General features: G+C 63.5%; 2 protein-coding genes across 2 annotated transcripts; one reads left to right on the forward strand and one right to left on the reverse strand.

The window, feature by feature from the left end:
- The first annotated feature begins 542 nt into the window (after nucleotides 1–542).
- Nucleotides 543–19110, forward strand: LOC137163258 (transitional endoplasmic reticulum ATPase-like). Its single transcript, XM_067563439.1, is given in 19 exon segments — nucleotides 543–678; nucleotides 1904–2015; nucleotides 2746–2918; nucleotides 5252–5394; nucleotides 5595–5725; nucleotides 6176–6307; nucleotides 7054–7156; nucleotides 7731–7864; nucleotides 11999–12134; nucleotides 12412–12524; nucleotides 12836–13000; nucleotides 13106–13228; nucleotides 13852–14064; nucleotides 14541–14628; nucleotides 14631–14718; nucleotides 15498–15627; nucleotides 16691–16849; nucleotides 17118–17269; nucleotides 17599–19110. Coding segments are annotated over 19 exon segments (2436 nt in total). The 5' UTR covers nucleotides 543–658; the 3' UTR covers nucleotides 17720–19110.
- An 873-nt stretch (nucleotides 19111–19983) lies between these two features.
- PTGER1 (prostaglandin E receptor 1) lies at nucleotides 19984–22862 on the reverse strand. The gene is made up of 3 exons (XM_067563440.1): nucleotides 22752–22862; nucleotides 21061–21964; nucleotides 19984–20341 (listed from the first exon to the last, which is right to left on the reverse strand). Exons 2-3 carry the CDS (start codon nucleotides 21922–21924, stop codon nucleotides 20060–20062), a joined length of 1146 nt encoding a protein of 381 aa, XP_067419541.1. The 5' UTR covers nucleotides 21925–21964; nucleotides 22752–22862; the 3' UTR covers nucleotides 19984–20059.
- Nucleotides 22863–24524: the final 1662 nt, after the last annotated feature.

Here is a 24524-nt window from a genome sequence, read left to right on the forward strand (position 1 = left end):
CCCCAGAACCCCGCTGGCAGCATCCCCAGCGCCTGCTTCTGTTCCTGGGTCTCCCTGGTCTCCAGCAGGAGGAACTGGGGTGCGGGGAGCAGACTACACCCCCCCTCCCGGTCCCTATGAACTCAGCTCTGCCCCCTTCCTACAGCCCCCTCAGCTCAGCTGCTCCGGAGCAGAGCCAGGTACCAACCCTGAGCAAAATACCCCATTTCCCCAAACATCCCCCCAGCCCTGCCCCTCCCCCGACACCCCAACAAACCCCCATCCCCTCCCCCAAACACGACACCCCACCCACCCCCGCCCCTCCCCCCAAACACCCCCACCTCTTTCCTCCCCCCAAACACCCCCACCCCTTTTCCCTCCCCCAGAACACCTGCCCCCCCAGACAAACCCACCCCAAACACCCCCCACACCTCGCCCCCCACACACCTGTCCCCCTTCCACACTCCCCCTCCCTGGCAACCCGCCCCCGTTTTGCCCCCCCCAAGTGTTTTGATTCCTCCCCCCGCGTGTCCGTGCCCCGGCCGGGCCGTGGGGGGGCGCTGCGGGGCCGGGCTCCAGCCGGGCTGGGGCGGTCCGGGAGCGGGACTCGGGCACAGGCGGCGGCGGGCGCTGCGGGACTGGCCGGGGCCGGGCCGAGCGGGGGCAGCGCACAGCCGAGATGCCGGGCCCGGGCGGGGAGTAAGTGGGGGCGCGGGGGGGGCGCTCGGGAATCGGGGGGGCTCCACCCCCGGGCGGGGGGGGGGGGCAGCCGAGGGCTTTTGCAAACCCCTCCCCCGCTGCAGCTGGGGGGAGGCTCAGGGGGGGGGCCGAGAAAAGTTTGGCTCCGAACTTGCGGGGGGGAGGGTCCGGGGGGGGCGCGGGGCTGCCCGGGTTGCTGGGGCGGGGGAGGGGCGGCCGCGCGGCTATAACCGGCCATGAGCTCACGCGCCGCGGGGTATTTTTAGGGGCGCTCGCGGCAGCGGCCGGGGTGAAACATGACCCCCCCCCCCCCGGCGGCCCCCACGCAGGCGCCGGGCGGGGCTGGCCCGGAGTCAGCGGCGCAGCGGCGGCCCCGCCCCACAGGGGCCCGGCGGGGGCGGGCAGTTTACAAACTCCTGGGCGCCGCCCCCGCGCCGTGGGGACAAACAGCTGCTGGGTCCGCCCCGCCCCCTCCTCTCCTGTCTTCCCCCCTCCCGCCCCCCCGCGGGCCTGGACCCAGGGGCGGCCGGTGCCGGGAGCCAGGCCAGAGCTGGCAGCAGCGGTCCGTCCCCTGCGTGTGCCCAGCCCCCACCGGCAGGCATCTGCTGTGCCCCCACCGGCGGGGGTCTGGCTGTGACCCCCCCTTGCTGCCCTCCACCCCCAGGGGTCTGGCTGTGACTCCCCCCTGCTGTCCCCCAACCCTAGGGGCCTGGCTGTGACCACCCCATTCTCTGACACACATGCTGCTCCCCAACCCCAGGGGCCTGGCTGTGACTCCCCATGCTGCCCCCCAAACCCTAGGGGCCTGTCTGCAGTCCCTCCCCCACTTCTCCCCGCACACACCCTAGGGCCTGTCTGTTGCCCCTTCTCTCCCCCATGCTTCAGTGTCTGTTTGTGACCCTCCCCCTCAAACCCAAGGTCGGGCTCACAAGATGCCTTTCTCTGTCCCCCCTCCCCCCCATCCAAAATGCAACGTGCCCTAGTTCTCCTTGCATCCCCTTGACCCCCCCCCAAGTGGGGGTCCAGTCTCCTCCAGCTGTGGGATTACCCAGGCCAAGTAGGGTTGGGGTCTGAAGGCCCCTCTAAGATTAATGTTGTCTCCCCACCCCCAAGGAGTCCCGGCTCCCCAGACCCTGCATCTCCTGCTCTCCCCTGTCTGAAGGGCCCATGGTGGGCTGAGTCTATTCCCTGTGGGGAGATGCCCTCTGACCCCTCTTCCCCACAGCCCCAAGGGGGAGGATTACTCTACGGCCATCCTGCGGCAGAAGCACCGGCCCAACCGGCTCATCGTGGATGAGGCAGCGAATGAAGACAACAGCATCGTCAGCCTTTCCCAGGTACAGCCCCCGTGCCCCATGGGGAGCCCTGCCCCACGGCGATCCCATGCCCCACTGCCCTGCCAACTGCCTGGCCCGCCATGAATTGGAGCCCTTTCCCCTGCAGTGAGGCAGGCAACCTAGTGGGCTGAGACGGCACAGAGGGGTTGGGCCCCAGGGATTGATGCCACCCTTCTCCCCCCCCACCCCCTGACAGACAACGGGGGAGTGCTGGGTGGGGGCAGTCTTTGCTCTGTGGCCGAGCCGAGGTCCCTGGGAGCTCCCTGCTGCACCCTGGGACAGTCACGGGGCAGCAGGGATTGAACCTGGATTCCCCTGATCCTAAAGCACCTGTGTTCTGGGAGAACCCCCTTCTGGCAGCAGTACAGGGGCTGGGACCCATAGCTGGGCAGGTTGGGTTCCAGCCAGGAGAAGGTGAAGGTAAAACATGCATTGTACACAGCCCTATGTATGGGCGAATATACCCACACGCCAGCTACATGCATGCCTCTGTGTGCATCATGCCCCCCATACATGCTCGCATACCCCACACTGCATACGCACGCGCCCCATGCACACGCACGCGTACTACCCTTATCCACCTATGCACACGCTCCAAGCACACGCACTGTGCCATCTCACAAGCGCCCCATGCACGTACACCCTTTGCATATGCATGCACCCCACGCCCCGTGCACACGCGCCCTCTCCCCCACGGCCCAGGGTCCATCACTGCCCATCTCCGCTGCAGACCAAGATGGAGGAGCTGCACTTGTTCCGGGGTGACACGGTGCTGCTGAAAGGCAAGAAGCGCCGGGAGACGGTCTGCATCGTCCTCACCGACGACTCCTGCCAGAGCGAGAAGATCCGCATGAACCGCGTCACCCGCAACAACCTCCGCGTGCGCTTGGGCGACGTGGTGAGGTGAGTGTCGGGGGGACCCCCCACCCAGCTCTGCAGCTAAGCAGGGTCCGGCCTGCTTGGCGTGTGGATGGGAGACTGCAATAGGGAAACCCCAGGGTGCTGCAGGGTGGGGGCACCCTTCTGTGATGCTGCTCAGGGTCGGGAAGCACCTCGCTACCACCTGCCCGGAGTATGAAGAAGCCGTGGCTGTGCCTGCCGGGGGTCAGCTCTACAACTCCCCCAGCTCTGGGCATCACAGTCATTCCCCTCCCAGCCCACACAGGCCCTGCTGTCCCTCTGCGGGGGAACGAGAGGCACACGGCCTCCCCTGAGAGTGTCCCCCCGGAGAGCCCAGCCCCGGTTCACTGAACCACCACGGAGCCGCTGCTCCCAAAGAAGCAGCGCGCCCAGTTTACCAGCTTGGCCTCAGATCATGGCCTGCTTCATGCCGCACATGTCTAGAGTGACAACAAGCCAGCGCTCATTTAACAAAGGGAAGAGATTCCGGTGGTAGCGAGTAGAAATCTTGGGAGCAAATGGTTACATGGAAAATAAAATTGTAACTCGCATTCTAGAGCCTAGACTAATTCAACGTCCATGTCAGAGAGCAAAGCTCAGCCCAGAGTCCTCCTGGCGTTTCTCAGCCAGGCCCGGCTGCAAGCTTGTTTTATGGGACAAAACATGCTGCCAGCTGGTCCCCAAGGGACAGGATGCTGGGTCTCTTTGCAACCCCCAAATATATAGGAAAACAGTCCTTTGATGGCCGATAGCCTCTTGCTGTGCGTCCCTTCCTGCAGATTTCGCACACTCTAGTCAATTTCGCAGTCTGGATTAGCTGGTGGCTCCTTATCCAAGTGGATTGGGAGAGACACAATGAGTAACCCCAGTTGTACACACAATGATGGGGTCTAAATTAGCTGTTACCAATCAAGAGAGAGACCGTGGAGTCACTGTGGCTAGTTCTCAGAAAACATCCGCTCGATGTCCAGCGGCCGTCAGAAAAGAGAACAGCATGTTAGGAACCATTAGAAAAGGGATAGATCAGGGGATCTCAACTTTTTTTTTTTTGCTGGGACCCCCTTTGAAAATGTTTCAGGCTGTGACAACCCCCCCCAAAAGTGATGACCATCCCCCTGCCATGCCACCCTTATCGGCAGGTGTGGGGACTAACACCTCGCGACCCCCCCCATAATAACCTTGTGACCTCCTGAGGGGGATATGACAGGCTTATAAAATCAGGCATGATGCGGAGAAAGTGACTAGGGAAGTGTTATTTACCCCTTCACATAGCGCAAGAACCAGGGGTCACCCGTGCAGCTAGCAGGCAGCAGGTTTAAAACAAACCCAAGGAAGTGCCTCTTCACACAACGCACCATCAGCCTGTGCAACTCATTGCTGGTGTGGTGAAGGCCAGGAGTGTAACTGGGTTCAAAAAAGAATTAAATGGGTTCCCGGAGGCAGTTCTTCATTTGTGCCAGGGCTGAGCCCCAGCACTTCTCGGTTTGGCAGTTCATAGCCCCGGCACCTGAAAGTAAAAAAAATATTGCTTGAGCCCCGGTATCTCTTTCATTACAACTTAAGCAGGAGGACATGACCGTCGATGGCTATTAGCCAAGATGGTCAGGGATGCAACCCCTCCTGTCCCTAAATCTCTGGCCGCCTGAAGCTGGGACTGGACAGGATGGATCACTCGCTGATTGCCCTGTTCTGTTCATTCCCTCTGAAGCCTCTGGCACTGGGCTAGGTGGACCATTGGGCTGACCCAGTTTGGCCATTTTATGTTCTTAATACACAATGACCAGCGAGAGAGAGAAGTGTCTACTGCCCCCTGCCTGCACAGAGCCTGCCCGAGGCATGTCGCCTCCTCGTGCCCTGCCTTTAACACAATTTCCAGTGTAAATGCGTCACGTCTGGAATATTATCCGTACAAATATTTTGCAGTGTCTACAATTACCAGTGGGGTATTTGCTCTCCGCGGGGAGCTCACATGCCACTCTTGGATGAATTATCTCACGGGGGTGGGGCTCAGTAGGGGGTGCTGTGCTGCAGGGAATGGGGGGGCTCTCTAGGGGGTGCTGTGCTGTAGGGAACGGGGGCTCTGTAGGGGGCGCTGTGCTGCAGGGAACAGGGGGCTTAGACGAGGATGCTGTTCCCAGCAGTCAGCACTAGGGGGTGCTGTGTGGCAGGGAACGGGGGGCTCTGTAGGGGGCGCTGTGCGGCAGGGAGTGGGGGGCTCTGTAGGGGGCGCTGTGCGGCAGGGAGCGGGGGGCTCTGTAGGGGGCGCTCTCCTTTGGCAGTCTGCGCTGGGGGTGCTGTGTTGCGGGTGCCAGGCTGAGCCAGGCTCTGCCCTGCAGCATCCAGGCCTGCCCGGACGTGAAGTACGGGAAGCGAATCCACGTGCTGCCCATTGACGACACCATTGCCGGCCTGACCGGGAATCTCTTTGACGTGTACCTGAAGCCCTACTTCCTGGAGGCCTATCGGCCCGTGCACAAAGGTGAGCCGGGGTTGGGGGGAGCCCTGAGACCGATCCCCCCCCCTTCCTGGGCCAAAGGTGTGGGGCAGCGCGGGGCTGGCTGCCTGGTCCCGCGGGGGGGCTCTGTTAGGGGCGTGGGGGAGGCTGAGCCGTCCCGCAGCAGGAGGTACTGCTGCCAGGTTTGGGTTGGACTCACCCTCCCCCTCCCCACCTCACCCCAGGTGACATCTTCCTGGTCCGCGGCGGGATGCGGGCCGTGGAGTTCAAGGTGGTGGAGGTGGATCCGAGCCCCCACTGCATCGTGGCCCCTGACACCATCATCCACTGCGAGGGCGAGCCCATCAAAAGAGAGGTGGGTACAGCCCCCCGTCCCACGCCATGGTGCTGGATCTGGGGGATGGGGGGCAGGGCCAGGAGGTGGGGGGCAGGGCCCCTGGTGCTGGATCCGGGGGTGGGTCCTGGGGAAACTGGCTGGGGGCTGGGTCCTGGAGGGGAAGGATGCAGGGGGGAGCACTGTGGGTGCGGGTGGGGTCCCAGAGGTGAAGGTTGGGGTGCCAGTGTTGCTGTCTGTGGGGATCAGGGGGAAGGACCGGGGAGGGGGTGCTGGGACCTAGAGGGGGACGGTGTGGTTGTCTGGGGGAAGCAGGGGTGGGCATGACGGAGGAAGCGGAGTGGGGGTGCTGGGTCCCAGAGTGCGGCCGGGTGGCTGTCCGGGGGGAGCAGAGGCTGCTGGTCCCAGTGTGGCTGGCTGGGAACTGGGGGCCGGCTCAGCCGCACTGACCCTACTGCGTCTCCCGTGCAGGACGAGGAGGAGAGCCTGAACGACGTGGGCTACGACGACATCGGGGGCTGCCGGAAGCAGCTGGCTCAGATCAAGGAGATGGTGGAGCTGCCCCTGCGCCACCCGGCGCTCTTCAAAGCCATCGGCGTCAAGGTACCACAAGGCCGGCCGGGCTGGGGGGGGCGCCTCATCTAGTCCCCCGGCTGGCTAGCTCTCGCTGCTGGGGCATCCCTGCACAAACAGCCACTTCGCCCCGCCCCAGAGGTGGCTGCATCTCAGCACCGGGTGAGGGATCCCTGTATAAACAGCCCCTGCGCCCCGCCCCAGAGATGGCTGCATCTCAGCACCAGGCGAGGGATCCCTGTATAAACAGCCCCTGCGCCCCGCCCCAGAGGTGGCTGCATCTCAGCACTGGGTGAGGGATCCCTGGATAAACAGCCCTGGTGTCTCACTCTCGGAGCTGCTCCCCCCTCTCAGAGCAACAGGCTCAGGCTTTCTGGAGACTCAGGCGTTGTCGCTGCATCCGTCACTCACCCCATCACGTTTTCTAGCTTTTCCTCCCAACTGCAAGGGCTGGCAAAGTAATTCTTAGTGGACGCTGTAATCCTGATGTTGTGCTGGGACCCCATGTGCAAGATCTCCAGACATGGGCCTAGAGCACCCAGGCCTCAGTCTGGCCTGGGTTCAGGGTGTCCCCAGAGCGATCTGGAGGGACCCCCTCCCTCTGCACCCCTGGACAGGACCGTTTCAGCCTCGATTAACACCGCAGTCACCTCCCCCCCGCCCCTTCTGATGGGACACTGGGTCTGGGAGTGTCCCCTGTCCGGGTCACACACCCGCCCGTGGAGGCTGCGTTGGGTACTTTTTCCTCTTGCCAACCGGGTCTGTTCCCTGCTCAGCCACCCCGGGGCATCCTGCTGTACGGCCCGCCCGGCACTGGGAAAACGCTGGTGGCCCGAGCCGTGGCCAATGAAACGGGAGCCTTCTTCTTCCTCATCAACGGTGAGAGAGGCGGGGGGGTGGGGGAACCTTGGCTGTCCATCAATCCACCCCCACACGTCTGACTGTCCTTATGTGTCCCCGTCCATCCCCATGTGGCCATCCAGCTGTCTGTCCGTCCGTCCCCACGCATGCCTGGCCATCTGTCCATCCCCACACACGCCCCTCTCTCATCTCTGGCATGTCTCACTGTGGTCTCTGGCTGCCCTCCCTCTGTGCCGCCTCCCGCAGTGCCCACCGTCCCCCATGGCGCTCTGCCAGGGGTGGGGTGGATGCCCCCAGTTTTTCCCTTCACCCTGGTGCTTTCCCATGCTGGCGTGGTGATGCTGCCAGGTGCCGTGTCAATGCCAGGCAGCTGGCATAGAGGCTTCATTATGCCCTGGGGTTTTCATGGTTTTCTGACCCCTTGCTGGGGATTCCCTCCTGCCCTGAAGCATGTGGGTGGCTGGCCCCTGCCGTGGCCCTACAGGCCAGCATCACTCCCTGTACGAACTGCCCTGCGCCCCACCCCAGAGGCAGTCGCATCTCCATGCCAGGCAAGGGATCCCTTTATAACGAGCCTCTGTCCCCTTCCCAGGTCCGGAGATCATGAGCAAGCTGGCGGGCGAGTCTGAGAGCAACCTGCGCAAAGCCTTTGAGGAGGCTGAGAAGAATGCGCCGGCCATCATCTTCATCGATGAGCTAGATGCCATTGCCCCCAAGAGAGAGAAGGTGAGATGGAGTGGAGGATCCCTGTAAACAGCCCCCAGGCCCCACACCAGAGACAGCTGCATCTCAGCATCAGGGAGGGATCCCTGTATAAACAATATAACCTGTCAGGGTTAAAGTTGGTGATACAGTCCCACATGACAGTCTCATACGCAAACTAGGGAAATGATTATAAAGTGGGTGCACGGCTGATTGAAACACCACACTCAAAGCGTAGTTCTCAATGGCTGTTCTCAGGGGTGGCAGACGACAGAACTAGGAGCAACGGTCTCAAGTTGCAGGGCGGGAGGTCTAGGTTGGACATTAGGAAAAGGTTTTTCCCTAGGATGGTGGTGAAGCACTGGAATGGGTTACCTAGGGAGGTGGTGGAATCTCCATCCTTAGAGGTTTTTAAGGCCTGGCTTGACAAAGCCCTGGCTGGGGTGATTTAGTTGGGCTTGGCCCTGCTTTGAGCAGGGGCTTGGACTAGATCAGTGATTCCCAACCCATGGTCCGCGGACGAATTTTGGCCCGTTTGGTCTTTCAGAGCAGCCCATGGCTCCCCTCTTGCTGGCTGCAGAAGGGAGCCCCTGCCAAGTATCCAGGCAGCGCGGGTTGCCGGTGCAGGCTCCTTGCTGAGCTAAGGGGATGGGAGATCAGCGCTGCCCTCCCCCTGGCTGCAGCAGGGAGCACGGCAAAGCGCTCCGCCTGGGTCCCTAGGCGCTGGGGTCCCTGCTGGAGCCAGAGGAAGGGGAGCACTGATCTCCCATCCCCCTGGCTACAGAAGGGAGCCACTGCCTAGGGACCCAGGTGGAGCGCATGGTTTTCCTGCTGCAGCCAGAGGGACGGGAGATTCTCCTCGCTGAACTCCTTCCCTCAGGCTGCAGTGGCCGGTGGGGTGGGGGTGAAGGGGAACTGCTGGCGGAAACTGGTGGCCTTTCAGGGTTGTAAAAATTATATTTGTGGCCCTTGAGCCAAAAAAGATGGGAACCACTGGACCAGATACCTTCCGAGGTCCCTTCCAACCCTGATACTCTAGGATTCTGTGACTGATTCACTGTCAAACAGGGAGGGCGTATCTAGCGAGGTCCCCCAGGGATCAGTCCTGGAGCTGTTTCTAGTCAATATTTTCATTAATGACTTGCATAATGGAGCAGTGGAGAGTGTGTTTATAAAACCTGCGGGTGACGTCAAGCTGGGAGGGGCTGCGAGCACATTGGAGGCCAGGATTGGGTTTCAAAACCACCTTGACAAATTGGAGAATTGGTCGGAAATCAACCAGATGAAATTCAGTGAAGGCAAGTGCAACGTACTTCACTTAGGAAGGAAAAATCAACTGCACAACTACAAAATGGGGAACAGCTGGGCAGACGGTTGTACTTCTGAAAAGGCTCTGGGGGTTACAGTGGATCACAAATTGAATGCGAGTCAGCAATGTGATGCAGCTGCGAAAAAGGCTGAGATCATTCTGGGGTGTGTTAACAGGAGCATCGTATATAAGACCCGGGAGGTAACCATCCCACTCTACTCGGCACAGGTGAGGCCTCAGCTGGAGTCCCGGGGCCAGTTCTGGGTGCTGCGCTTTAGGAAAGATGTGGACAAATTGGAGAGAGGCCAGAGCAGAGCCACAAAACTGATCAAAGATTTAGAAAATCTGACCTGCGAGGAAAAGTTAAAACTGGGCATGTTTAGTCTAAGAAAAGACGACTGAGGCGGCACCTGAGAACAATATTCAAATATGTAAAGGGCTGTTTTAGAGAGGACGGGGATCTGTTCTTCTCCGTGTTCACAGAGGGTCCGAGAAGACATAATGGGCTTAATCTGCAGCAAGGGATTTAGGTTAGATATTAGGCAAAACTTCCTAACTCTCAGGGTGATTAAGCTCTGGCACAAGTGACCAAGGGAGGTTGTGGAGTCCCTGTCATTGGTGGTTTTTAAGAACAGGTTGGACAAACCCCTGTCGGGGATGGTCTAGATTTACTTGGACCTGCCTCAGAGCGGGGGGCTGGCCCTGAGGGCCTCTCAAGGTCCCTTCCAGCCCCACATTTCTATGATAATTTATAATAAAGAGGTGGCGTCTTCTGGCTGTTGACGTACACACCATGCAGGCACACGCGTGCACACACGCACGTCTGACCTTGGCTACCCCAGCTGGCGGGTGTTTCTCGCTGTCTTGCTTTGATGCCAGCTGCGCTGAGCTGATTTCTTGCTTTGGCCGGGCTGTTACCAGAAATAATTTAGGGAGGGCAACCCCCAAAAACTACCGATACGGTAGTTCGCTCTATTGGGATTTCCAGGGAGACAATCCTCCCTTGAAAGGACTTGGATACAGCCCTCTGATCACGCTAGAACACGTAAGCTGTGATACTTTGAAAACAGACACTCTATTTATTTAGAAGTGAATGGTTACATTAAATAGAAAGAGAGAGAAATCAAGCATGACACCATGTCTCGGAATACAACTATGAGAAGAGATACGGTACAGAAAATAGTGCTTAGGCTACTAGAACATATACGGGATAAGAGAGACTATAACTTAACTCTATAGTATGTGACACTTCATCTAACAGTACATTAATTAATTTTATACATCAATATTTAACACGCCGTCCATATATTGTTATTAAAATCCTTAACAGTCCATCATCCAGCACAGCATTAGCTGAGAAGAATCTCACTCAGACCACGAGCATCCAGCTTTATTGACGCGCACACTCAGGGGGTCTTTTACTTACACGACCTTTAAAAACATCCTTCTGTTCAGCGGGGAAGATCCCCCTGCTCTGGCCAAGGATTGCTCAGAGGGCCACCTCGGGCTCAGACCCTGGCTTGGACGTAGAGCGGGGACCCAGTGAGCCCGGCTGTCCAAAGCCGAAGGCGCCCCTTTGCTTCCGTGCTGCTCACGGCTGGTCAGACGTTTTTGGGATGTCGTGGTTCTTTTCAGCTCTTCTTCCTTAGATGGGCAGCTCGCCGTGCACTCAGCGCTTCTCCCGGCTGAGCTCAGCTCTCTCCTGGCTAAGCCAGCTGACAGCTGGCTATTTATAGCTTGTCCCAACGTCAGAACGGGGAGGGGAGGGGGGACGTTAGGAGTGAGAACGTCAAAATGGATATGGGAGGGGGGACATTAGGAGGGAGTTCATCCAAACGCCATCCAAGCTTAGCCAATCAGCTTGAAGGCTACCCAATATGCTAATCAGGTCGTACCTGCCTTGTGAATTAGGTTCTGATGTCAAAAGGCTCTTAAGCCAATCAATACCTAATATGCTAATTAGAAGGGTGGGGCAGGGGGGTTGGGTCAGGATGAGATGGGTCACCGATGTGTAGGGGAGGGGCTCGGAGGGAGCAGAGCTATTTTCTAATTGCCAACGCCAGATTCACTTACTCAATTGTACCCCAAAGACCCTTTTCCTGAAACTTGTCGATATTTTAAATACCACAGAATGTCCGAGCACTGCGGCCGCGTTAGCTGTCCCCTTGGTCGCTGTTATCTTTGTCCCAGAGGGGCAGCCGTGCTAGTCTGTACACAGCAAAAACCAGGGCAGTCCCTGTAGCACCTTAGAGACCGGCACATTTAATTTCTGCAGGCAGAAGCTTTCGTGGGCTGCAAGAAGCAGAAATCGGATAGGAGGTGTGTCTGACGACGTGGGCTGCAGCCCACGAAAGCTTCTGCTGCAGAAATTAAATGTGCCAGTCTTTAAAGGGCTACAGAACTCCCCTTGTTTGTTGTTATTTTTGTTATAATTTTAAACCCCTTCTGAGGCTTTTCTGCAACTCCTTTTTCCTTCCTGTTCTTCCTGGCAGCTTCAAATAGTTTTGAAACAAACTCTCCAGCTCCAGGGCCTGGGGGAGGTTCCGGGACGGAGCCAGCCCGTTTCTGGCAGGGGTTAGTTACAGAGGAGGGCCTGTGGCATTTTGCAGTGACAGATTCTCTTGCTCCAACTGTGATGTGGGGCCAAGGCCTTCCCAGTCTGAGTGGGAAGAGCAGGGAGCCCCCGGGCATCCTCAGCCTGGCACCAGGAGGCACTGTGCTGCTCTGTCAATGGCTCAGGCCTGGCATAGAGCTGGCTGGGCAGCACTGAACTCCTGGGGGGGGAGGGCGTGGTCACTGGTGCTGCGAGTCTCCCTGTTCTCAGCCCGCACCTCATCCCCCTGTTGCAGACACATGGTGAGGTGGAGCGCAGGATCGTGTCCCAGCTGCTGACGCTCATGGACGGCCTGAAGCAGCGTTCCCACGTCATTGTCATGGCCGCCACCAACCGGCCCAACAGCGTTGACCCCGCTCTGCGCAGGTTTGGTAGGTGCCCAGTGTGTGGGGCTGCACGAGGGGGCATGGGGATCCTGCCCAGTGTCCTCACTCCATGGGGCAAGTAAATCCTGGACTGAAAGTCCTGGCTTGCCAGCTTCCCCATGCCCCTGCGGTACCTGGAGAGAGAACCCAGGAGTCCTGGCTCCCAGCCCCCTGCTCTGACTGCTAGCCCCTGGACTCCGCTCCTGGGGCATGATGGTGCCACACACCGTGTATGTCCGCGGGGGGTTGGGCTGAGGCCTCACCCCTCCGCCCCCTTCCCCAGGGCGCTTTGACCGCGAGATCGACATTGGGATCCCAGACTCCATCGGGCGGCTGGAGATCCTGCAGATCCACACCAAGAACATGAAGCTGGGCGATGACGTGGACCTGGAGCGGGTGAGGAGGCAGGGCTGGACGAGGGTGGTGAGGGAGGGCTGGGGGGTTGTGTACATGGGTGTGTGTGTGCGGGTGTGTGGGGGACGGCCAGGAGTCTGTGTGTATGGATGGGGGGAGGTTCATGTGCACTTGGGTAGAGGTGTGGCAGGGGAACTATGGCCCCCACCCCCTATGGCCCCTCCCCTCGCTGGCCCCTCCCCTCCCCACAGCGGTGCCGCGGCCATGGCACTGGCTGGCCCCTCCCCCGATTGCCCTGTTCCCTGCCTCCCTCCTCCCCCGATGGCCCCACGTCAGGTGCCCTGTGCCTGCAGGTGGCCCGCGAGACGCACGGGCACGTGGGCGCGGACCTGGCGGCCCTGTGCTCCGAGGCGGCGCTCCAGGCCATCCGCAAGAAGATGAGCGTCATCGACCTGGAGGACGACACCATCGACGCCGACATCCTCAACGCCATGGCCGTCACCATGGACGACTTCCAGGTAACAGGGTGAGCCCTCCCCTGGGCCCCGCCCACTGGACCAGCAGCCCCGCCCCCAGCCAGAGGCCCCGCCCCTCACCCTCTTCCCCCTCCCTCCCCTGCACAGTGGGCTCTCGGCCAGAGCAACCCGTCGGCGCTGCGGGAGACGGTGGTGGAGGTGCCCCAGGTCTGCTGGGAGGACATCGGGGGGCTGCAGGAGGTGAAGCGGGAGCTGCAGGAGCTGGTGCAGGTGAGCGGGGGCTGCATTCGCCTGGGCAAGGCTAAGCTGGGATTGGCCTGGCTGGGGTATGGACGGGACCCCAAGGGCTCACCCAGGGTGGAGGGCGCTCTCCCTGCTCAGTCAGTGCCTGCCCCAGTGCAATGCTAGTGGGTGCTATGCTCTGGTGTGGGGGGCTCAGTAGGGGGCGCTCTTCCACCTCAGTTTTTGCTGGCCCTGATGCCACATCCTGGCACTAGGGGGCGCTGTGCTGCAGGGAGGGGGCAGGGACTCAGTAGGGGGCACTGTGGGGCAGGGACTCAGTAGGGGGCGCCGTGGGGCAGGGACTCAGTAGGGGTGCTGTGCTGCAGGGAGGGGCAGGGACTCAATAGGGGGCGCCGTGTGGCAGGGAGTGGGGCAGGGGCTCAGTAGGTGGTGCCATGGGGCAGGGGCTCGGGGGGTGCGCCATGCTGCAGGGAGGGGGGCAGGGGCTCAGTAGGTGGTGCCATGGGGCAGGGACTCAGTAGGGGGCGTCATGCTGCGGAGGACTGGGGGGGCTCAGTGGGGTGCATCTCCATGGTGCAGTGAAGGGAGGGGGCGGCGCCGGCTTTCTGGGTTCCCCCCATCCCTGACCCCCAGCTGTCCCCCCGCCTCAGTTCCCGGTGGAGTACCCGGACAAGTTCCTGAAGTTCGGCATGACGCCGTCGCGGGGCGTGCTCTTCTACGGGCCGCCCGGCTGCGGCAAGACCCTGCTGGCCAAGGCCATCGCCAACGAGTGCCAGGCCAACTTCGTCTCCATCAAGGGCCCCGAGCTCCTCACCATGTGGTTCGGGGAGTCCGAGGCCAACGTGCGCGACGTCTTCGACAAGGTGCGGGGGCCGCTGGGGTTACCCTCTTCTCCTGCCCTTCTGGCTGCATGTTGGGGTCCCCCCCCCCACTCAGCCAGGCCTTGGGGGCCCTCCCACCTGCCTAGCCAGGTCTTAGGGGCAGGGGGACCAGGGGGGAACCTCTCCATTGCTTCTACCCGTCGGGTCATGGTGGGCCCCCCTGAACTCCTGTGCTCGCTGATTGGGGGGGGGATGCAGGTTTGGGGGGTCCTGCCAATCAGGGGAGGGGAGCTGTGTGGTGCCCCAGCCTGACCCAGCAGCACGGGAGCCCCTGTCCCAGCACCGCTGCCACCAGCGAGGATCCCCACCCCCCCAGGACTCCCCCACCCCATTGCATTCTCTGCCCCCCTTGAGGCTCACTCCTCCCCCTCCACGTGCCCCTCTAAGGCGCCCCCTGCACCTTATTCCCCACGCCCTGTTCTCTCCCCCACGCCCCACTCTCTCCCCTTGCACCCCAGGCTCGCCAGGCCGCCCCCTGCATCCTGTTCTTTGACGAGCTGGACTCCATTGCCAAGGCGCGGGGTGGCGGGGCGGGGGATGGCGGGGGGCGGCCGACCGCGTCATCAACCAGATCCTCACTGAGATGGATGGCATGACCAACAAGAAGACGGTCTTCATCATTGGCGCCACCAACAGGTGAGACCCTCCCTCCCCCCCGGCCTTGCTGCCCATTGACACTCCCTGGGAGACACTGCTCCCAGGCCTGGCCGCGGGGGGTCTCAGCTGGGTGCTAGGCCAGGACAAGCCCCTCTGCGCCGGCCCTGCTGCGTTCTCCTGCACCATGGGAGACCTGGCCATGGGGAGGGGGTTGAGGAGCCCCCCCTCCGTCTATGAGAGCTTGAGAGAATGGGGGTGGCCCCTGGGCTCAGGGGTGGGGCAAGGTCCCTGGGGGCAGGTCAGGGTCCCTGGGTGGCAGGGACAGGACAGAGTCACTGGGGGTGGGATGGGGCAGGCCGTGTGTGGGACAGGGCAGGGGGATGGGCAGGCTCCGTGGGGCAGGAAAGGCTTCCTTGAGGGGGACTGGGTCCCTGAGGGCAGGTGTTGAGCACATTCCATAGGGGTGGGGGAAGGGCCCTGGGAGCAATGGGGTGGGGCAGGGAAGGGTCCCTGAGGGAGGGACTGGGCCCTGGTGGCTGGGTGTGAGCAGGTTCCATGGGGGTGGGGAAGGGTCCCTGGGAGCAAGGGGGCAGGGTGGGGCAGAGTCCCTTGGGGGACCAGGGTCCATGGGGGTGGAGGAGGGTCCCTTGGGGGTGCAGAGTCCCTGGGGTTTGTCTCATTTTGTTCGCAGGGAGAGTCCATCGGTGGGGGGGGGCGTATGTGGGAGCTTCCTCCTCTCCAGGGGCGCCCCAGGGCAGGACGCCCGCAGGGTGGGTGCCAGGCAGAGGGTGAGGCCGTCTCCCTGTTGGCCCCCCCAGGCCAGACATCATCGACCCGGCCATCCTGCGCCCTGGGCGGCTGGACCAGCTCATCTACATCCCGCTGCCTGACGACGCCTCCCGTGCGGCCATCCTGAGTGCCAACCTGCGCAAGTCGCCCGTCGCCCAGGTGAGTGAGCCTGCCCCGCCAGAAGTGGAGCTGCTCACCTACAAATACATCCCCCAGAGGCTACGAGCTAAATCCTGCTCAGGGCTAGGCTGGTGTCAGGCTGGTGTACACAGGTTAGGACTGGTGAGGCAGCTCCAGATTCCTGCATTATTGGGAGCAGAGTCTGGCCTGGGCAGTCCTAGCCAAGGGCTTCATTTGCTGTGGGGCAAGGGCTGCCCCCCATGGAAAATTTCTACAAAAATGAAAAAAACTTTTCATTTCCACCTAAATTGTTCCATGGAATTTATTTTTATTCCAGCAGAAATTAGAAAACTGAAGAATTTCAATCAAAAACCTAAATATTTGATTCTGAAAGGTTGCTGTGGTGCCTCATGGGAGTTGTAGTTCAGGAGCCTTGTGTCCCCATTCTACTCTATAGATCAGACTTCCTAGCCAGACTACATCTCCCATGATGCACCATGGTCTTCCCTCTTGACAAGGGGAGTGGTGCATCATGGGAGATGTAATCTGGCCAGGAAGTCTGGTCTATAGAGTAGAATGGGGACATGAGACTACCGAACTACATCTCCCATGGTGCACCATAGTCTCCAGTCTTGGTGAGAGGAGGTGGTGCATCATGGGAGGCTGTGGGCACGGTGCATCATGGGAGATGCAGTCTGCACTGGGAGCCTGGTCCATAGAGGAGAATGGGGACATGATGCAACCCAACCACAACTCCCATGAGGCATGAGGGCGACATTTCAGAATCAAAATATTTCTGTTCTGGTGGGTTGTTTTTTTTGATGAAGAACCCAAACCTTCCACAGAAAAAGGACACGCGTGATGGGGAAAATGGTTTTGTCCAAAACCGGATTGTCAGGAAACAGTTTAGATGGAAGGTGTTGATCAGCTTCGTACTGATCCCGGGAAGGGCTGCCCTGCCCCCTTCCCTCCCAGCCCCCTGGGCTGTGCCCTCCTTACCCCCCCATGGACCGTGTGCCCCCGACTCCATGACTGGCTCCCCTTCCCCCCACCGATGGGCAGCCCCCTCCTCCCCCTCTCTCTCTCCCTCCCCACCCCCCAGGATGTCGACCTGAACTACCTGGCCAAGATCACCCATGGCTTCTCAGGCGCCGACCTCACTGAGATCTGCCAGCGCGCCTGTAAGCTCGCCATCCGCGAGGCCATCGAGATGGAGATCAAGATGGAGCGGGAACGCCAGCGCCACCTGGATTCTGCCATGGTATGGGGGGGATCCCCTGGGGCAAACCCCTCCCTGCTCCAAGACACTGGGTGGGCTTGAACCTCCAGCTCCGCACCGGGGGGCAGCAGCACTGCCTGAACGACCCCCTCGCTGGGGGATCCCCTGAGCCGTGTCTCCCGCCCCCTGGGGCAGCCCCAGCAGGCCAGAGAGAGGGTAGCACGCTGCAGCCGCATGGCCCTCTTCGGGTCGGCTGAGCAGGGCCGGGCCGGGCCGGGCGTGACCGTGTCGTCCTCACCCCCATGGGCAGGACGACGACTACGACCCGGTGCCCGAGATCCGGCGCGATCACTTCGAAGAGGCCATGCGCTTCGCCCGCCGCTCCGTCAGCGACAACGACATCCGCAAATACGAGATGTTTGCCCAGACACTGCAGCAGAGCCGCGGCTTCGGCAACTTCAGGTACGGGGCAGATCCCCCGGTGTCGCTCTCGGCCCCGGGATCCACGTGGGATCCTCCCACCCCCCTCAGGCCCTGGGATCCCCCCACCCTGCCAACACCCCTGGGATCTCCCTGCCTGTCCCCAGCCCTGCCCTCAGCCCCTGGACCCTCTGCCCAGCCTCCCACTGCCCCCTGGGCCCCCCTGGTGTCACGCTCAGCCCTGGGAAGAAGGGCCTGTCCAGGGCCAGCACAAGGTGACCCTAGGGCTGGTGGCTGTGTCAGTGACACCTCCAAGGGTGGGGTTTCCTTTTCCCCACCCTATGGAGCTGGCCCCTCTTCTCTCCCCACAGGTTCCCAGCCGGGAAGCAGAGCGGGGACGCGGGGGCTGACGGCACAGGTGGCTCCCGGGGGGACGACAGCGGCCGGGGCAGCCTTTTCCAGGAGGAGGGGGACGACGACCTCTACAACTGACGGGCCGGGTCACGGGCCCCACCCCTTGTGCCTAAGCATCAGCCCCGCCCCTTGAGCCAGAGAGCCCCACCCCCTGCACGGAGCACCTTGTACCGAAGCATTGCCTCTGCCCTTGGTGCTGGAAAGCCCCGCCTCCTTCACCAGAGAGCCCCGCCCCCTTCAGCAGACAGCCCCGCCTGCCCAACCAGGCCGCCCTGCCCCCCATGCCAGCTGCGATTCCCTGCATGCCCCGGTTGCTCTTGGTTGTGTTCTTTTGTGTGGCAACAAACACAGGTGTCCCAGCCTCTCCCTTCCCCCTCCTACCAGAGCAGGGGACCCGGCATCCTGCGGGCTCCTGTGACTTTGGAGAAAGACCCCCCCACCTCTGTGTCCCCACAGCAGCCCCCACTGGGGATTACAGCTTCACCCAGCCCCGTGGCTCATCCTGGCCTCCCGCCACGCCACTGAGGGTGCCAGCCATGCCGGCCCAGCCCCCTGCCAGCCCAGCCCCCTGCCGGCCCAGCCAGGCGGGTGCTGTCGTGGGACTCGCTTTGTGTGTATTTTGCTTTTTGGATCTGGGGGGGGGGATCTCACATGGGAGACGCAAGGGGATGTGGACCCTGGATTGTCCTGGCACCTGGGCACCATCCTTCCTCTGGTGGCACCCGGCACCCAGCCTCCCCCCCCCCTCCCCAAACAGCCCTGCCCTCTCCCCCTGCAGCTCCAGAGCTGGTGATAACCACCAGGGCCAAAGGGCCCCAGTTTGGGGGGGGGAGGGGGTGAAGAGGGAATGGACCGGCCTAGACGAGGATCCCCCCCTTTGCAGGAGTCAGCTTCACGCGTGTGCCCAGCATAGCGGGGAGGATTCTGTAAAGGTTGGCGCCGAATAAAGATCTGGATTCTGCCAGCTGTGGGCTCTGCCTGTGTCTGGGCAGCGTGGGTCCCACGCACAGGAAAATGGGAGCAGGGGGGCAGTGAAATGGGGCACGGGGCCTGTCCCCTCTAGGGGGCGCTGTCTCTACCCAGGACTGTGGTGATAGTGGCCAAGTATTGGCGCCATATACTGAGCTGGTTGGAGGCTGCAGCATGGGCTGAGTTTGCTGGGACTCAGCCCAGTTCCCTCTAGCTGAGCAGGGCAGCTGAGGAGTTGGGGGCTCCCCCCTCCTGGGCAGGGAGGGGGGCAGTGGGGGATGGGCGCCGGATTCAGGCTGCCAGCCGTGAGGGGGCAATAGGGACCCGCAGACAAACCAAACCCCTGGCACCAGCGTGGTCGGTAAAAGCTCTTTATTGTGCAGAGCGCCCAGCACGGCCCGGCTTGGGGCCGGCGTCCCACCCTCAGGCTTCCATGTGTCCTCTGGGGGCTCGCTCCTGACCCCCATCCAGCTTCCCCCCCCATGCTGGACTCCAGACGGGGGCTGTCCCTAAGCAGGGTCTGACACTTTCACCCCGCGGGCGGGGGGGGGGGGGAGGAGGGTGAAGCAGAGCCAGGGGCCTGTGGCAGAACAGGGGAGCAGCTCCCCAGCCATCCTGGGAATGGCACCAGCCCAGGGCCAGGGGTCTCAGCCTGGTACCCTTTGCCTCAATCTCCATAGCCACTGGGGGCTTATTCCCATCCCCGCTTCCTCAAATACTTGCCACTCCAGCCCAGCCTAGGGGCTGGTGGCTCGGGGGGGCCCATGAAGGGGGAGGGCTGCCTGGTGGAAGGGGGACGTCGTGTCCCGGGTAGCGAGTAGGCTGCGGGCACTATACACAGCTCCATGGAGATGCAGCCACCTCTGGGGGCGTGCGGGAGCTGTTTATGCAGGGCTCCCTCACCTGGCGCTGGTATGCAGCCATCTCTGGGGTGGGGCACAGCAGCTTTCTAACAGCCCTGTCCCAACACTGTCCCCCCCAGGACAGGCAGTGAAGATGAATCCCCTCCAGGGGGTTGAAGGAGGCAGAATGGACTCACCCACAATTGGGCCGGGCAGCTGGCTGCCGTGCCATCACTTCCTGTCACCGTGCCTCAGTTTCCCCAAACGTTAAACAGGCCTGGTTCAATACGCTGCCTGCCCGGGAGACCCAGGCCTTGCTCGGGGCTGCCCAAAAGCCACTGTTCGCTGAGCTGTCTGGCAGAAGCCCGCGGCCCCGATGCTCGAGCTGACGGCGAAACCGCTCGCCCGTTACCTCTCAGGCCAGGCCCTCTTGGCACCTGCCCCTCCACTCCCGCCTGTCACCGGGGCACTGCGCCCAAACGCCTGGGCAACCGGCTGCCCCCTTGCCAAGGGGCCTGGTGCGTCGAGCCAGCAGCGGGGTTGGCCCAGGCAGCAGCATCGCTGCGGACGGGGAAGCAGGCTTAAGACACCCCCGCCGTGTAGCCCCCTAAACCCTCCGTGCTGCCCCGGCCTGGCCCTCGAAGCGGCTGCCCCCGCTGCGCTCGGAGCTCTGGAAGGAGCTGACCTCCCAGCGCTCGAAGCGGCTGCCTTTGCCTTCGGGCCGGCGGCGCAGGACGGCGTAGAGTTTGCGCAGCACGGCGCGGCGCAGCAGGATGTACACCCAGGGGTCCAGGATCTGGTTCCAGGAGGCCAGGCGCACGCCCAGGAACAGCAGCTGCTGGTAGCGCAGGGAGCCGGCCTTGTCGCCCACCGCCAGCAGCACGAAGATCTGCAGGAGGGAGGGGCGCAGCGGTGAGTGGGGGGGGGGGGGAGAGGTTGGGGGGGCAGGACGCCTGCCCCTCGCCCCTGCTCTGGCCCTAAAGCTCTGGGACTGGAAAAGGGGGGGGGCCCTGCAGCCTGATCCCCCTCCCGCCCTGAGCCCCCCCCCAACAACCTGATTTTCCCCCGCCCCCCGGTTTTGGGGGGACCTTAGCATACACAGCTGGTGCCAGCCATGGCTGCGCAGTTACCGGCCAGCAGCCACACGAGGGCGCTGCTGCCTCAGCCTGGGGCACCCCCCAACTGCCCCAGAGGCCCTGACGCACGTGTCCCCGGCCTCCAACCTCCCTCCAGGCCAGGGAGGCTGGGGTGTAAGCGGGGATCCCTGGGGAGGGCGGGGGGCTGAGGCAGGGGCTGCAGGGGGGCAATCCTCCCCTGGGCGGTGGGATCACCTGGGCTCCCCCCTGGTCTCCTGCACCCAGTGCCAGCCCCTGCCTGTCCAGGGCAGCCCCCGCAGGGGAGGGGCTGAATGGGTGGAAACCCGGCCTCTGCGGTCCCTCCCCGCAGGCAAACCTCCCCCCCCCGCACCCTGACCCCACAGAGAACCCCAAACCCTGCACCCTTGTGGCGCCCCCCTTCATCCTGGCCCCCCCCATCCCTGCACCCACGGGGTGTCCCTCCCACTGCGGCATCCTGGGGCCCCCCGGGAGCAGCCCTCCCCTCCCTCACCAGGAGGGGGCTCCAGCAGATGCAGGAGACCACCATGATGCCCACCAGCTGCACCACCATCTCGATGTCGTGGGCCTTGGCGCGCCGCTGCCCGCACTTGCGCTGGCCCCGCAGCCGCGCCCGCACCAGGCTGAACCCGCTGAGGGTGTTGCAGACCAAGGCGGCCAGGAGGGAAGCCAGGCCCAGCAGGGAGAAGAGCAAGGCGAAGGTCACCTCGGGCCAGCTCTCGGCCGGCTGCACCTTGATGAAGCACCAGGTGCCCGGGTGCTGGATGGCGTAGCTCCCGAAGCTGAAGACAGGCAGGAGCGCGATGCCCAGGGCGGAGGCCCAGAGCCCCAGCAGGGTGAGTTTGGTCCGGACGGAGGTGACCAGCGAGGCGTGGAGCAGCGGGCGCGTCACCCCCACGCAGCGCTCCACCGCCATGACGCAGCCCAGGAAGAGCGGGCACAGGCCGAAGAACACCATGCAGGCGCCGAAGAACTGGCAGATGGCGCCCGTGCCGTCCATGGCCTGCCAGTTCAGGCGGGTGGCGTAGAGCCGCAGCACGAAGGCGCCCGGGATGACGTGCCCGGCGAAGTCCGTGATCACCAGGCTGCTGGCGAAGAGCAGGAAGGTGGCTTTGGAGCGGCGCCGGAAGCGGGCGTAGGACTGCGCCAGGATGACCAGGGCCACCACGTTGGAGACGGCGCCCAGCGTCATGGAGAAGATGGGCATGGCCGGCGAGGGCAGGGGCGGCTCCAGCACCTCCACCCAGCCCCCCGAGGAATTAGCCAAGAGCAAGCTGCCGACGGGCACGGGCGGGGGCTCCCCGGGGCTGCTGGGCCCCCCCGGCAGGGAGGCATTGAGCGGGTGGCAGGTGAACATCCTCTCAGCAGGGTCTGCCGCTGGCACCAGCCATGGGCACCTGTGGGAGGGGGAGAGAGACGGGCATCAGGGGACACCCCCTGCCACTGCCACCCGCCATGTCCGCACGCCACCCCCCCACCCCGCACTGAGGGAGGCGCCCTCTGCTGGTTGGAAAGGGAGCTGTGGGCTCTCAGTCATCCCCCCCCCCCCCAAGGCCGGCTGGGGGGTGGGTGTCTGAGCGGGGTGGGCATCAGTTTGGAGCGGTGGTGGGGGGGGGGAAATGTGGGAGTCGGGGCAGGTGTCCAGGCAGCGTGAGGGGCCCCCAAGCGTCAGGACATTTAAACCCCGGGCCGGGAGGGGGGAGTCAGGGTGACCGGCCCAGGGGTCCTCGGACGCCCCAGGGCAGCTCTGCAGAAGCCCCTGCGGGACTGGCCCCGCCTGCCACCCCCACGGCCCCGAGCCAGGGAACGATCCCCCCCGGGAGCCACGCCTGACCCCACCCCCCCGGCACTGGGACCCTCGGCTGGACAGAGCCCCAGGGGTGATGCTGGGGACAGTCCCAGCCTGGGGAGGGGGGGGGGGGGGCAGAGAGGAGACCCCAGGAGTCCTGACTCCCTGAAACCCCCCCTCCTCCCAGCGCGGGACCCAGGAGTCCCGGCCCCCAGCGCGGAGCGCAGCCCCGCACCGGCCCCCGGCCGAGGCAGAGGGTGCGTGGCCGCGTCTGTTTCATTTACACCCGCCCCCCCCCCCCACTCCGGACCTCCGGGGCGCTCCCGCCCCCCATCTCCCAGACCCCCCCCCCCGAGGAACTGACCCCCCCCCGGGAAGGCCCCGCGGCTCCTTACCGTGCTCAGGGGCTCCCCCCGCGCCCCAACCCCAAGCGGCCGGATCGAGCCCTCCGAGGGGCCTGCGCGTCCGGGGCTCCCCGCGCCGAACGGGGCAGAGACGGAGCCGCCCCGGCCGAGGGAACAACGTCCCGCTGGGGCGAGTCAGCTCCGGGTGCGGGGTCCCGCTGCGCTGCGCTGCGCTGCGCTGCTCCCTGGCCGGCCGTGCGCAGGGACCGGAGCGCCGCGCTCCGCAGCGCCCCCCTGCGCCCGGCCCCCGACATCCGCCGGGGGGTTAGCGCCGGGCCGCCTGCAGGGGGAGCCCCCCACCCCTCTCTGCCGGGGGCCGGCGGGGAAGGGGGCGCCGGTGGCTGGCTCAGAGCAGGGGCTCCTGCCCCCCCACCTGTCCCCCAGGGACGGGACGACCCTGCCGCTAAGCTGCCTGCCCTGGCGGTGCCCGGGGTGCCCCGGCGCTGAGCGGGACGGGGTGCCCGGCGGTGCCCAGGTCCCGGGCGCTGGAGCCAGCTGGGGCCGTCTGGCTTGTTCCGGGCAAAATTCTGGGCAGCGTCATCCTGCCACCCTACCCAGGGTATGGCCCCTGTGCCACCCTGTGCCATGCCCCTGGAGCCTGTCCCTGTGGGGCCCGCCCAGCCCCGGTCCATGAAGGGGCAATAGCAGGCATGCGCTGCAGCGCGCTAGCCACTGGACCGCCGGACTCTGCAGGGGTGGAGGGGCCCCTTGGTCTGCCCCAATGGAGATCAGAGTCCCACAGCCACAGGGAGGTGACACATTCCTGCCCCCAGGGGGTGGGAGGGTAAACTGAGGCACAGAGAGAGGAAAGGAATCACCCAAGGTCATGGACAGAGCTAGGAACAGAACCCAGGCGTCCTGAAGCCCAGCGCTCTATCCCCTAGGCAGCGCTGCCCTTCAATCCAGACTGAGAGAGCCCATTGCTCTGCTCTGGCTGGAGCCGCCGGCTTTGCCCGTCGTCAGGGGGGCTCAGAGCTGTGGCCTCTAGCGCTCGCTGTCTGACTCCACACACAAGATAAGTGCCCTATTACCCCTGCCAGCAAAGGGGCAGCTGCTTCAGCTCTGACGCCTGGTGCTAGGGGACATGGGTTCTAGGCCCGGCTCCCCATGGACAGTGCCTGGGACAAGCACCATGGCCCCAGCAGCTCCTGCTTTTCATAGCACCATGGGAAAGGCACCCAAGGGGCTGGTCTCTGTGTGCTCCCCTCCCAGACCTGGGGAGAGAACCCAGGCGTCCTGGCCCCCCCAGCTCCCCCTTGAAGAGGCCAGAGCCCTTTTGACTAGCTCAGGGAGGGAAGGTGGCTCTGAATGTGGTGTCAGGCCCTGCCGGTCCCTGTTTACCCCCAGCTCAGTGAGATCTGAGCGCTCCCCGGCCCTGACAAGCTGCGTGGCTCACAGGGCCTGGCACCTCGGAGCTGGGCGAACTGACCCGCGGGGGCCAGGGCTGCCATGGCCCCAAGCTGTCCCCTCTGCCTGGGAAGAGCCCCATGGAGCCCCCAGCCCCACTGCCCCTTGGGGCCTGGCGTGGCAGCCGGTGGGACTCGGAGCAGGGCAGGATGAGCCTGTAGGACCCCCCCGCGGGGAGCCACTGCCGCGCCGGCAGCCTGTGAGTCCTGCCCCCACGGGGCCCCGTTCCCACCCCGAAGCCTCTGCGCTGCGCGGGCGCTGGAGCTAGGGCTGGCCCCTCGGTGATGGCATGCCAGCTCTGGCCGGGTGTGACACCGGCACCCTGGCCTTGTGCCTCCCCGGCTTACGTTTGGCCCA

The sequence above is a fragment of the Emydura macquarii genome, unplaced genomic scaffold (genome assembly GCF_026122565.2).
Source record: "Emydura macquarii macquarii isolate MOO-44397 ecotype Brisbane River unplaced genomic scaffold, CSIRO-AGI_Emac_v2 contig_2485, whole genome shotgun sequence".
Taxonomy (NCBI): Eukaryota; Metazoa; Chordata; order Testudines; family Chelidae; genus Emydura; species Emydura macquarii.